Here is a 12,429-nt window from a genome sequence, read left to right as displayed (position 1 = left end):
AAGACCTGAGCCAACAACAGACGGAAAAATCTTGACTTTCGGAAATACTATATGGTGAGGGCGGGGCATCAAAATTTGTGTTTCGCACTGAAAAAGGATATGCTTAATAACTCCCCGGTACATGCTCCAAAAAATCCCAAACTTGACATGTATGTTTATCGTCAAGGCCTGAAGGTATCTCTATGACAACATTCAGTTATATATGCAGCGCCACCTAGCCCTTGAGGCATGAAAAAAAAATACCCCACATACGGTATTTTGTACAAAAAATGTACACTCATTCTAAGTGTGATAACTAAGTCATTTATGAATATTTTTTTAGTTTCCACCACTCAAAATGTTCACTGGCATCAGACTTATCCAAACATATATATATTTTTATTTATTTTTGATAGCCTCTATGGACATTAAAAGCAATATCGTGAATGAAGGATATGCTTAATAACTCCACGGTACATGCTACAAAAAAAAATCCCACACTTGACATGTATGCTTATAATCAAGGCCTGAAGGTATCTCTATGACAACATTCAGTTATAAATACAGCGCCACCTAGCCCTTGAGGCTTATATAAAAATAAAAAAAAATACCCCACAAACGGTATTTTGTACAAAAAATGTACACTCATTCTAAGTGTGATAACTAAGTCATTTATGAATATTCTTTTAGTTTCCACCACTCAAATTGTTCACTGGCTTCACACCGATCCAAACGTATGTACGTTTCCATTTTGTTTTATTCATTTTTGATTGCCCCTTTGGACAATAAAAGTAACATTGTGCAATGAGTACAACGAGCGATGATGTGTATATACACTTTTACAAAAAAATACCAATCAGGGCAACTCATTGCCTAAAAATAAAAAAGGACGCTGATTTTTGCAGGTCTTAACAATCACCAAAACCCGTTGAGCTTGACACACACACTGGCAAAAAAAAATTCTACATGTAAACGTTTATTATGCCATTTTCAAAGAAATTTTGCTTCCAATATGCCAGTACCCCAACGTGCCAGTACCCCAACGTGCAAGTACCCCAACGTGCAAGGACCCCAACGTGGCCCGGGCTGCGAGGGCCCTTTATAGCTGCTCGCAGCTCTAGTTATTCTTCTTCTTCTTCTTCTTCTTCTTCTTCTTCTTTATTCTCCGCAAACGATCGCGATTTTGGGTACCTAAACATTCACGAAAACTCACCGAACTTTGCACACTCCTCAGGCCCGGCGAAAAATTTGATATTATTAAGTCGTCATAACAATGCGACTCGATAGCGCCCCCTAGCGTAGAAAAATAAAAACCAAGCCCGGCACGTTTGAGCGAGAGCAACAAAAATTGGCAGGCACGTGTAGCACCCCGAGACGCACAAAAAAGTCTATTGGGACCATGTAGCTAAAATGTACAGGAAGTGAGCTATGAATTTTTTAATGTCCAATTTTGGCCTATTTTGGCACATTCACTGTGGTCATGCTTTTTCCCCCTTTGCAAACATTTTTCATCCAATTGACTTCAAACTTGGCATTTATCATCTCAAGACCTGAGAGAACAACTGGGCAAAACATCTTGCCTTTTTGAAATACTATATGACGGGGGCGGGGCATCAAATATTGCCTTTAAAATTTCATTTGTCCAGAAAGAGCAAATGCTTAATAACTCCCATGTTCAAGCTCCAAAAAATCTCAAACTTCTCAGGCAACGTAATAGTCACGGCCTGAAAACATCTATATGATCAAATTCAGTTATACATATAGCGCCACCTAGTGGTTACAATAAATGTCATACTTTACGTTTTTAGCTACTGTGCTGAGCTTGTTGAAGGGATCCATTTGAAAATTGGTCAGAAAAGCCTTAAGATGTTGATCATGCCCCACACCGAATATTGTAACTTTTCGCCAAAGGGCGTGGCCGCTACGGTGACGCAAAGTCTGAAGATTTTTCGTGAAAATAAAAGCTGCATTAACTTGACCGAGATGATCCTATCTTCTCAAAATTTCACACATTTGATGAGAGTCCAGCCCTAAAGACATCTACTGACTTATATTTCATCTAACTGATAGCGCCACCTAGTGGCAATTTTTTTTCTTACGAATTTTCTTCTACGTTTTTCTCCAAACACGTTAACTGGACCTACCTCATATTTGCTCAGAGGAGGGTTTCGGCCTTCATGATGTCACAACACGAAGTTTGTGAGTTTTCGCGAATTGCTGTAGGCGTGGCTAAGCGCTGTTCGCCAAGAAAACAACGCCAGTTTTGAGGGTCTAAACATGCACAGAAACTCCTGAAACTTGGCACACACATCTGGCCTGGTAAAATGAGCAATATTTTATTGTTGATTGTGCTATTTTTTACAAAAATGACTCAATAGCGCCCCCTCGAAATTTTTAACGAAGCAGCCCCGGTTGTACGTTTAAGCAAGAACGCCGAATATTTTTAGGTGTATGAGGGAGCCCAAGACCTACAAAAAAAGTCTCTTGTACCCATATGCTAAAATGAACAGGAAGTGAGCTACGAATTTTTGAATGTCCCATTTTTTACGATTTTTGCACATTCACAGGGGGCAGACTTTTGCCCACTTCTCCTACACGTTTCATCCGACTGAGTTAAGACTTGGCCTGGACCATGTCAAGACCTGAGCCAACGACAGGGGGAAAAATTTTGACTTTTCGAAATACTATATGATGAGGGCGGGGCATCAAAATTTGTGTTTCACAATGAAAAAGGATATGCTTGATAACTCCCCGGTACATGCTCCAAAAAATCCCAAACTTGACATGTATGTTTATCGTCAAGGCCTGAAGTTATCTCTATGACAACATTCAGTTATATATGCAGCGCCACCTAGCCCTTGAGGCATGAAAAAAAAATACCCCACATACGGTATTTTGTACAAAAAATGTAAACTCATTCTAAGTGTGATAACGAAGTCATTTATGAATATTCTTTTAGTTTCCACCACTCAAAATGTTCACTGGCATCAGACTTATCCAAACATATATATATTTTTATTTATTTTTGATAGCCTCTATGGACATTAAAAGCAATATCGTGAATGAAGGATATGCTTAATAACTCCACGGTACATGCTCCAAAAAAAATCCCACACTTGAAATGTATGCTTATAATCAAGGCCTGAAGGTATCTCTATGACAACATTCAGTTATAAATACAGCGCCACCTAGCCCTTGAGGCTTATATAAAAAAAATAAAAAATACCCCACATACGGTATTTTGTAAAAAAAATGTACAATCATTCTAAGTGTGATGACTAAGTCATTTCTGAATATTCTTTTAGTTTCCACCACTCAAATTGTTCACTGGCTTCACACCGATCCAAACGTATGTACGTTTCCATTTTGTTTTATTCATTTTTGATTGCCCCTTTGGACAATAAAAGTAACATTGTGCAATGAGGACAACGAGCGATGATGTGTATATACACTTTTACAAAAAATACCAATCAGGGCAACTCATTGCCTAAAAATAAAAAAGGACGCTGATTTTTGCAGGTCTTAACAATCACCAAAACCCGTTGAGCTTGACACACACTGACAAAAAAAAATATTCTACATGTAAACGTTTATTATGCCATTTTCAAAGAAATTTTGCTTCCAATATGCCAGTACCCCAACGTGCCAGTACCCCAACGTGTCAGTACCCTAACGTGCAAGTACCCCAACGTGCAAGGACTCCAACGTGGCCCGGGCTGCGAGGGCCCTTTATAGCTGCTCGCAGCTCTAGTTATTATTCTTCTTCTTCTTCTTCTTTATTCTCCGCAAACAATCGCGATTTTGGGTACCTAAACATTCACGAAAACTCACCGAACTTTGCACGCTCCTCAGGCCTGGCGAAAAATTTGATATTATGAAGTCGTCATAACAATGCGACTCTATAGCGCCCCCTAGCATAGAAAAATAAAAACCAAGCCCGGCACGTTTGAGCTAGAGCAACGAAAATTGGCAGGCACGTGTAGCACCCCGAGACGCACAAAAAAGTCTATTGGGAACATGTAGCTAAAATGTACAGGAAGTGAGCTATGAATTTTTTAATGTCCAATTTTGGCCTATTTTGGCACATTCACTGTGGTCATGCTTTTTCCCCCTATGCAAACATTTTTCATCCCATTGACTTCAAACTTGGCATTTATCATCTCAAGACCTGAGAGAACAACTGGGCAAAACATCTTGCCTTTTTGAAATACTATATGACGGGGGTGGGGCATCAAATATTGCCTTTAAAATTTCATTTGTCCAGAAAGAGCAAATGCTTAATAACTCCCATGTTCAAGCTCCAAAAAATCTCAAACTTCTCAGGCAACGTAATAGTCACGGCCTGAAAACATCTATATGCTAAAATTCAGTTATACATATAGCGCCACCTAGTGGTTACAATAAATGTCATACTTTACGTTTTTAGCTACTGTGCTGAGCTTGTTGAAGGGATCCATTTGAAAATTGGTCAGAAAAGCCTTAAGATGTTGATCATGCCCCACACCGAATATTGTAACTTTTCGCCAAAGGGCGTGGCCGCTACGGTGACGCAAAGTCTGAAGATTTTTCGTGAAAATAAAAGCTGCATTAACTTGACCGAGATGATCCTATCTTCTCAAAATTTCACACATTTGATGAGAGTCCAGCCCTAAAGACATCTACTGACTTATATTTCATCTAACTGATAGCGCCACCTAGTGGCAATTTTTTTTCTTACGAATTTTCTTCTACGTTTTTCTCCAAACACGTTAACTGGACCTACCTCATATTTGCTCAGATGAGGGTTTCGGCCTTCATGATGTCACAACACGAAGTTTGTGAGTTTTCGCGAATTGCTGTGGGCGTGGCTAAGCGCTGTTCGCCAAGAAAACAATGCCAGTTTTGAGGGTCTAAACATGCACAGAAACTCCTGAAACTTGGCACACACATCTGGCCTGGTAAAATGAGCAATATTTTATTGTTGATTGTGCTATTTTTACAAAAATGAATCAATAGCGCCCCCTAGAAATTTTTAACGAAGCAGCCCCGGTTGTATGTTTAAGCAAGAACGACAAATATTTTTAGGTGCATGAGGGAGCCCAAGACCTACAAAAAAGTCTCTTGTACCCATATGCTAAAATGAACAGGAAGTGAGCTATGAATTTTTGAATGTCCCATTTTTTACGATTTTTGCACATTCACAGGGGGCAGACTTTTGCCCACTTCTCCTACACGTTTTATCCGACTGAGTTAAGACTTGGCCTGGACCATGTCAAGGCTTGAGCCAACGACAGGGGGAAAAATTTTGACTTTTCGAAATACTATATGATGAGGGCGGGGCATCAAATTTTGTGTTTCGCAATGAAAAAGGATATGCTTGATAACTCCCCGGTACATGCTCCAAAAAATCCCAAACTTGACATGTATGTTTATCGTCAAGGCCTGAAGTTATCTCTATGACAACATTCAGTTATATATGCAGCGCCACCTAGCCCTTGAGGAATAAAAAAAAAAATACCCCACATACGGTATTTTGTACAAAAAATGTACACTCATTCTAAGTGTGATAACTAAGTCATTTATGAATATTCTTTTAGTTTCCACCACTCAAATTGTTCACTGGTTTCACACCGATCCAAACGTATGTACATTTCCATTTTGTTTTATTCATTTTTGATTGCCCCTTTGGACAATAAAAGTAACATTGTGCAATGAGTACAACGAGCGATGATGTGTATATACACTTTTACAAAAAATACCAATCAGGGCAACTCATTGCCTAAAAATAAAAAATAAGACGCTGATTTTTGCAGATCTTAACAATCACCAAAACCCATTGAGCTTGACACACTCATCACACCTGGCAAAAAAATAAATAAAAAAAAATCCACGTTTATCATGCCATTTTCAAAGAAATTCTGCTTCCAATGTGCCAGTACCCCAATGTGCAAGTTCCCCAACGTGCAAGTACCCCAACGTGGCCCGGGCTGCGAGGGCCCTTTATAGCTGCTCGCAGCTCTAGTTTATTTTGTTGTTGTTTTTTTCACTCACCCTCTTGAAAAATTCAAAGTAGGCTGAATCGAATCAGGCTGAGACACATCTTTTGGTACCTCATTTGTGCGGATTCTTTAAAAGGTGCGTGATGAATTCTAAAACGGCAGCATAAGAAGAAGATACCATAAGTATAATCAATAGTAATATGTACTGCTTGCAAAGCAAGCAGTATAATAATAAAAAAAAAAAAAGAATACATAATTTTTTTTCAATTTAATTTTCTAGTCTGTGCTTTACATTAATTTTGTTGTTTTTTTAATCCGATAATGTTGCATATGTTCAAGTTGCTGACTTTGTGCATTACTTGATCAAACGTGGGCAAGGTGTCTGTCTCTAATGAATCTTTTTAGAATCGATTATCCTGTTGATTATTCCATCGATTAAGCAGGTAGTTAATAATTGTGTAGTAGGGCTGGGTATCAATTCAGATTTCCAGAATCAATTCGATTCACAAGGGCCCGATTCGATTTGATTCACGATCCACAATGTTCATTCATGCAGCAACTATTTTAGACAGTCAAAAGTACCAATGCTGCAAATAGTAACTTCTTGCTCTAATTTAATGCATTAGTAAAAATGTGAATATTTACATTAAGAATTGAATCCATTGCAGTTACATTAATAATTTGTTTTAACAAAAAAACAAAAAAACACAGTACAGGCTGTGTAAATAAAGTGACAAAATAAACACTAAACACTCATGACATTTACATTGTTGTGACAGTTCGAAATATCGATACATGGTTTTATGTATCGATATTGGGATATGAAAAGGCGTATCGATACAATATCGATATATCGATGATATACACCCAGCCATTTAATTGAGTGTATTCGATTAAATATAGTTTGAACATGATTTGCAAATCATTCAAATGTCCCAGCCCCATTCAAATTCAGTTTGTCCAATCACATTATGACAAATTATTCTGAAATCCAGGTCATCCCAAAGAGTTCTAATTGTTGCTCTTTCAACTGTATGTGACGATATTGTAGCAAACATTTAGTTTGCACATTGGTTTTTCTGCTGATGTTATTTGTTTGGAACATTTCTAATGCTTTTTTAAAGTCTGATCATGTCTACTGCAACTGTGGTTTGTCCCTACAGGTTACGGCAAAGGGTTTTGCCCCACTGCTCCAGTTTGCCTACACAGCCAAGCTTGTTTTAAGTCGAGAGAACATCCATGAAGTAATCCTGTGTGCGGATTTCCTGGGTGTTCACAATTTGGAGGATTCTTGTTTCCGGTTCCTTCAAGCCCAGCTACAGAATGACAGTCAACTGACCAGTAATGGCAAGGTGGAATATGAAAATGACACGGCCAATAACTTTTTGGAGACTGTATACACAGACAATTCTACAGACAGCAGGCAACATACCAGAAATGTAGCAACCACAACCCCACTTCCTACTGACATTCCTCAAGGCGCTAAATACAGAAAATATCAATATCAGCACAACAGTGAAACTCATGATGATGATGATGATGATGATGATGATGATGATGATGATGAGGATGATGATATCATCTTGGCCAACCATACCTCTGCCAGCCCAGTGAGCTCACAGCTCACAGACTGCAGTGATGTTACACAAGCACTTATTAGCCCTTCCAGAATCAAAGAGGAACCTGCCTTTGAGGACGAAGGAGATGATCGGCGCGGATGCAACCAAGATTTGTCTACAGAAGAGATATTGGAGATGGAATTAGAGGTAGAAGGGGTTCCTGTAGCAGCTGAGCATTCTCCAAGCAGGGGCTCACCTTCGTCCTGCCTGCGTTCATACCTCCAAAGAGGAGGGCTGGATTTTAGCAGCATACCAGGCACCACCATAGAGCAGCTGCTCTCCAACAGACTGTCCCTCAACCACTACAGGGAACTAATCAAACACAGACATAAGGACAAAAGGGAAGCAATGGTGAACCTAAAAACCGGCACTGCAGATGTACCAGCAGCACTGACCAACATTGACAGGCCTACGCCTAAAGCCTCCTCATCCAAACACGACGGAGAGCTAGACAGACGCAGTGTCATTTTCTCTTCAGCAGTAAGTGATCAGCATCAACTGGTGACTCACTATGGGGATGAAAAGTTCAATGAAAAGGTCCCAGGCTTGATGCAGATTGATAAAACTTCTTCTGGTAGCTCCTGTCTGATTAACTGCCGTGCTCCTGTCAAGACGTCAGCCTATTCCCCTGTCCTCTCTGAGCCACTAACTCAGACTTCTAGCTCCCATTCTTCATTCTCATATGCAGAGGATGGAGGAAGTGGCAGCCCACCTTCCAGCCTGCAACAGTTTGACTTCTCCCTATCCCCGCACTCTGGCTGCATCTCTGGACTATCTCAGTGCCTAGCCGGCAGGGAAGAGCCTAGGGACCTCCATAGTCAAGAGGTTGTCTTTTCTCAGGGTTGCACTAAGATCAAAAGTGAGCAAGGATTTGGTGCCAGTGGTGGAAACTCCAGCGACGAGTCGGGGTCTTTCTCAGAGGGAGACAGTGAAAGTGGCATCAGAGTATCTGGACCTGAGGTTTGTATGTCTTATTCTCTTCTATGAAATACAGTGGAACCTCTACTTACGAACGTCTCTTCATACGAAATTTTCGAGTTACGAAACGCCTCAACGGGAAAATATTGCCTCTTGTTACGAAAGAAATTTCTAGATACGAAAGGTAAAAATACATTACCGAACGCAACATACTTTCGGCTATGGCTATTTCCTACCATAGGTACCTATGAGCGTAAATACGAGATCTGTGTTTGTGCATCGTTCTGGCATCCCATTGGCTAAGAGGAACCTTCTACCATAGGTATGAGCGTATACTAGATCGGTGTTTGTGCATGTTTCTGGCATCCCATTGGCGAAGAGGAACCTTCTACCATAGGTATGAGCGTATACTAGATCGGTGTTTGTGCATGTTTCTGGCATCCCATTGGCTAAGAGGAACCTTCTACCATAGGTATGAGCGTATACAAGATCGGTGTTTGTGCATGTTTCTGGCATCCCATTGGCTGAGAGGAACCTCTACCATAGGTATCTATGAGCGTATACTAGATCGGTGTTTGTGCATGTTTCTGGCATCCCATTGGCTAAGAGGAACCTCTACCATAGGTATGAGCGTATACTAGATCGGTGTCTATACAGCGTCCTCATCATTCATCCCGCAGCCCATGAGGTGTTCGATAGTTTTTCGTAGTATGAACTAACGGCCAACGAATTTGTGCAAAAATTCAAACAATTTGTGATTGATGAAGGCAAGTTTTTAATTGCGACGAGACGGGCCTTTTTTTAAAAAAAAAAGATGCCTCGCCATACCGGAAGTTTCCATGAAGTTTCAGAATTTGTTTAAAAGAATCGCCCAGAAAAAGTGTTCACCAGTCAGGCGTTTGCTCACTAAGATGATGTTTGCATTGGACATTAACGAAGGATTGTTTAAAAAAAAAAAAACAAAAAAAAAAAACATCCATGGATCAGTTCTTTACAAAACACCAGGCAAAAAAATAAAATAAAAAACACTTCTGAGAGAGGAGAACATGAACCAGAGGGCAAAAAACGATGAGGACAGCAGTTAAAAAGGTAAATAACCATCATTTGTATTCTTTACTCTATTCTTTGTTTACATTATGCACAACTCTCATTTATTGTGCAATAATCTAATTGTAACATGTATTTGTTACATGTTTTGATGCATTTTTATGCTTTGTAAAACATTTATGTCTGAAATTTGGGAGGCTTGGAACGGATTAGGGCATTTACATGGAAAATGCGTCTCTACTTACAAATTTTTCTATTTAAGAACTTTCTTCCAGAACCAATTAATTTCGTAAGTAGAGGTACCACTGTACTGTAAAACCTTTTTTCCCCTTGCTTTTCTTTGCCTAGCAATCCATCCATCCATCTTCTCCCGCTTATCCGAGGTCGGGTCGCGGGGGCAGCAGCTTTAGGAGGGAAACCCAGACCTCCCTCTCCCCAGCCACTTAAACCAGCTCCACCGGCGGTATCCCAAGACGTTCCCAGACCAACCGAGAGACATAGTCTCTCCAGCATGTCCTGAGTCGTCCCCGGGGTCTCCCGCCGGTGGGACATGCCCGGAACACCTCCCCAGGGAGGCGTCAAGGAGGCATCTGAACCAGATGCCCGAGCCACCTCAGCTGGCTCCTCTCAATGCGGAGAAGCAGCGGCTCGACTCTGAGTCCCTCTCGGATGACCGAGCTTCTCACCCTATCTCTAAGGGAGAGCCTGGACACCCTCATTTCAGCTGCTTGTATCCGGGATCTTGTTCTTTCAGTCACGACCCACAGCTCGTGACCATAGGTGAGGGTTGGAACGTAGATCGACTGGTAAATCGAGAGCTTTGCCTTTTGACTCAACTCTTTCTTCACCACGACGGACCAATACAGAGTCCCCATCACTGCAGACTCTGCACCGTCTGTCGATCTCCCGCTCCATCCTGCCCTCACTCGTGAAAAAGACATCAAGATACCTGAACCCCTCCACTTGGGGCAGGATCTCATCCCTGACCCGGACACGCCACCCTTTTCCGACTGAGGACTATGGTCTCGGATTTGGAGGTGCTGATCTTCATCCCAACCGCTTCACACTCGGCTGCGAACCGCTCCAGTGAGAGTTGGAGATCACGGCTTGATGAAGCCAACGGCACCACATCATCTGCAAAAAGCAGAGATGCAAAACTGAGGCCACCAAACCCTAACCTTTCAACGCCTCGGCTGCGCCTAGAAATTCTGTCCATAAAAATTATGAACAGTATCGGTGACAAAGGGCAACCTTGGCGGAGTCCAACCCTGGACATTATAATATTCATTTCACTGGAAATGAATCCGACTCACTGGCAATGTGGACCAGACTCTGGCAGCGGTTGTACAGGGACCGAACAGCTCGTACATTGCATAGCAATGCATCTTTTAATTCCCCTCATAAAAGTTCATATTTTTTCTATTTTTGCAAATGATTTGATTTTGAACAATCACTGTATTATAGCGAGGATGACTTTCTGACATTCAAACAGCTCAGAAACTGCTTTACAACCCTTGTTAAAAAGGCATGTTTATGTTGGTGAAACTAAAAATAACCTAAATGATCCAAAGACGTTTGGGAAAGTAGTCAAATCCTCATTTGGGATGATGAAAGCACACGCCAAATTGCCTGCTTGCATAGTAAAACTTGCACATACTCTAGCTGACAAACCAACTTTAATTCGTGCTTTGTTTCTTCTTCTTCTTCTTCTTCTTCTTCTTCTTCTTCATCTTCTTCTTCTCCTGTTTGAGTCCTTTCATCCACACCAATCTAATGTACAAGGGGCTTGCCTTCGGTCACCAACATTTAATATTATAGCTCCAGGATCTGGTATGGCTCTCTGCAGCAATTCCGTCTAAAAAGTAAATCTGACGGACATGACCGTCTTGAGTGCTTCTTATTGAGGTCAGTTACAGATTTTATATCAGAACCCCTGCATTCACACACGTGTAGAAACATCAGCTGTCAATGGCCTGGATTCTCAGGACAGATGCAGATCCCAAGAGTCATAACTAAAATGAGCAAAAAGGCGTTTTGCATTTTCTGCCCCATACCTGGAATGATGTGCAGAGGGAAATTAAATTGACACGTTTTATATCTCTGGGGAAATCCAAGGCAATTAGAAAAACAGCAACCTGTGTACATAAATCGCTAAGGCAGAGAGAAAGCAATTTTTACATTGTGCCCTGTGGTCAGGTTCTTCACTGGAAGAGAATAGCTCGGATTACACCTTTATATCGCCCTTCATGCTCACTGCTCAGTGAGACACAAGAAATCCCTGAACAACTAAAGACGTTTCACCCAAGTCACCTCACTGTGGCTGCTTTCTTGACTGACTTATGGTTAAATGTGATGTGGAGACGTGGAGGTTAACGTAGCATCAATCATTAATCATCGCCTCCTTGGCAGCGAAAAAGCTACATTTCTGCAAGTGTTCTTACTACGAAGGGAGGGTGGTACTAATAGGAGAAAGATGGCAAAGACATGCTAATTGCTCAGGTATCGAAATGTTTGGAGCCGAAGTAAAAGCAGTGATACATTGCAATTGCCACATAGGTCTGGCTGCAGTCATTTTAAACAGAAAGAGTAGAGCAACTTGAAACAGCAAAACAGCATAATATTAGTCCCACATTGGAGAAATTTTATCTATAAGCGATACTTGCTGGAGAGGGTGCTGCTCTAAGGCCTCTTTTTTTTTTTTTTTACTCAACTCAACTTTATTTATTTATTTATTTATTTATTTACCATTAAATAAAATAAAAAGAAGTAGTAGTAATAATTTGCACTGGAGCCCTTTCCTTGTGCTTTGTTTAAAAAATAAATAAACAAACAACAACACCCCTGCCGCCCCCGGTTGACCTGGCCTGGTGACCGTTCAAGTGTCAGAG

At 40.9% G+C, this 12,429-nt stretch overlaps 1 protein-coding gene across 2 annotated transcripts in view; it reads left to right on the top strand.

Moving 5' to 3' along the window:
- LOC144031454 (transcription regulator protein BACH2-like) overlaps positions 1-12,429 on the top strand; it is a 152,055-nt gene that overhangs the window by 92,776 nt on the left and 46,850 nt on the right. For both annotated transcript variants that reach the window (XM_077538627.1, XM_077538626.1), the window contains exon 3: positions 7,121-8,536. In XM_077538627.1, the coding sequence (XP_077394753.1) occupies positions 7,121-8,536 (1,416 nt within the window). The remainder of the gene's footprint in view (positions 1-7,120; positions 8,537-12,429) is intronic.

The sequence above is a fragment of the Festucalex cinctus genome, chromosome 12 (genome assembly GCF_051991245.1).
Source record: "Festucalex cinctus isolate MCC-2025b chromosome 12, RoL_Fcin_1.0, whole genome shotgun sequence".
Taxonomy (NCBI): domain Eukaryota; kingdom Metazoa; phylum Chordata; class Actinopteri; order Syngnathiformes; family Syngnathidae; genus Festucalex; species Festucalex cinctus.
Note: the sequence above shows the minus strand (reverse complement) of the source record. Positions and strands in the feature narration are given on the sequence as shown.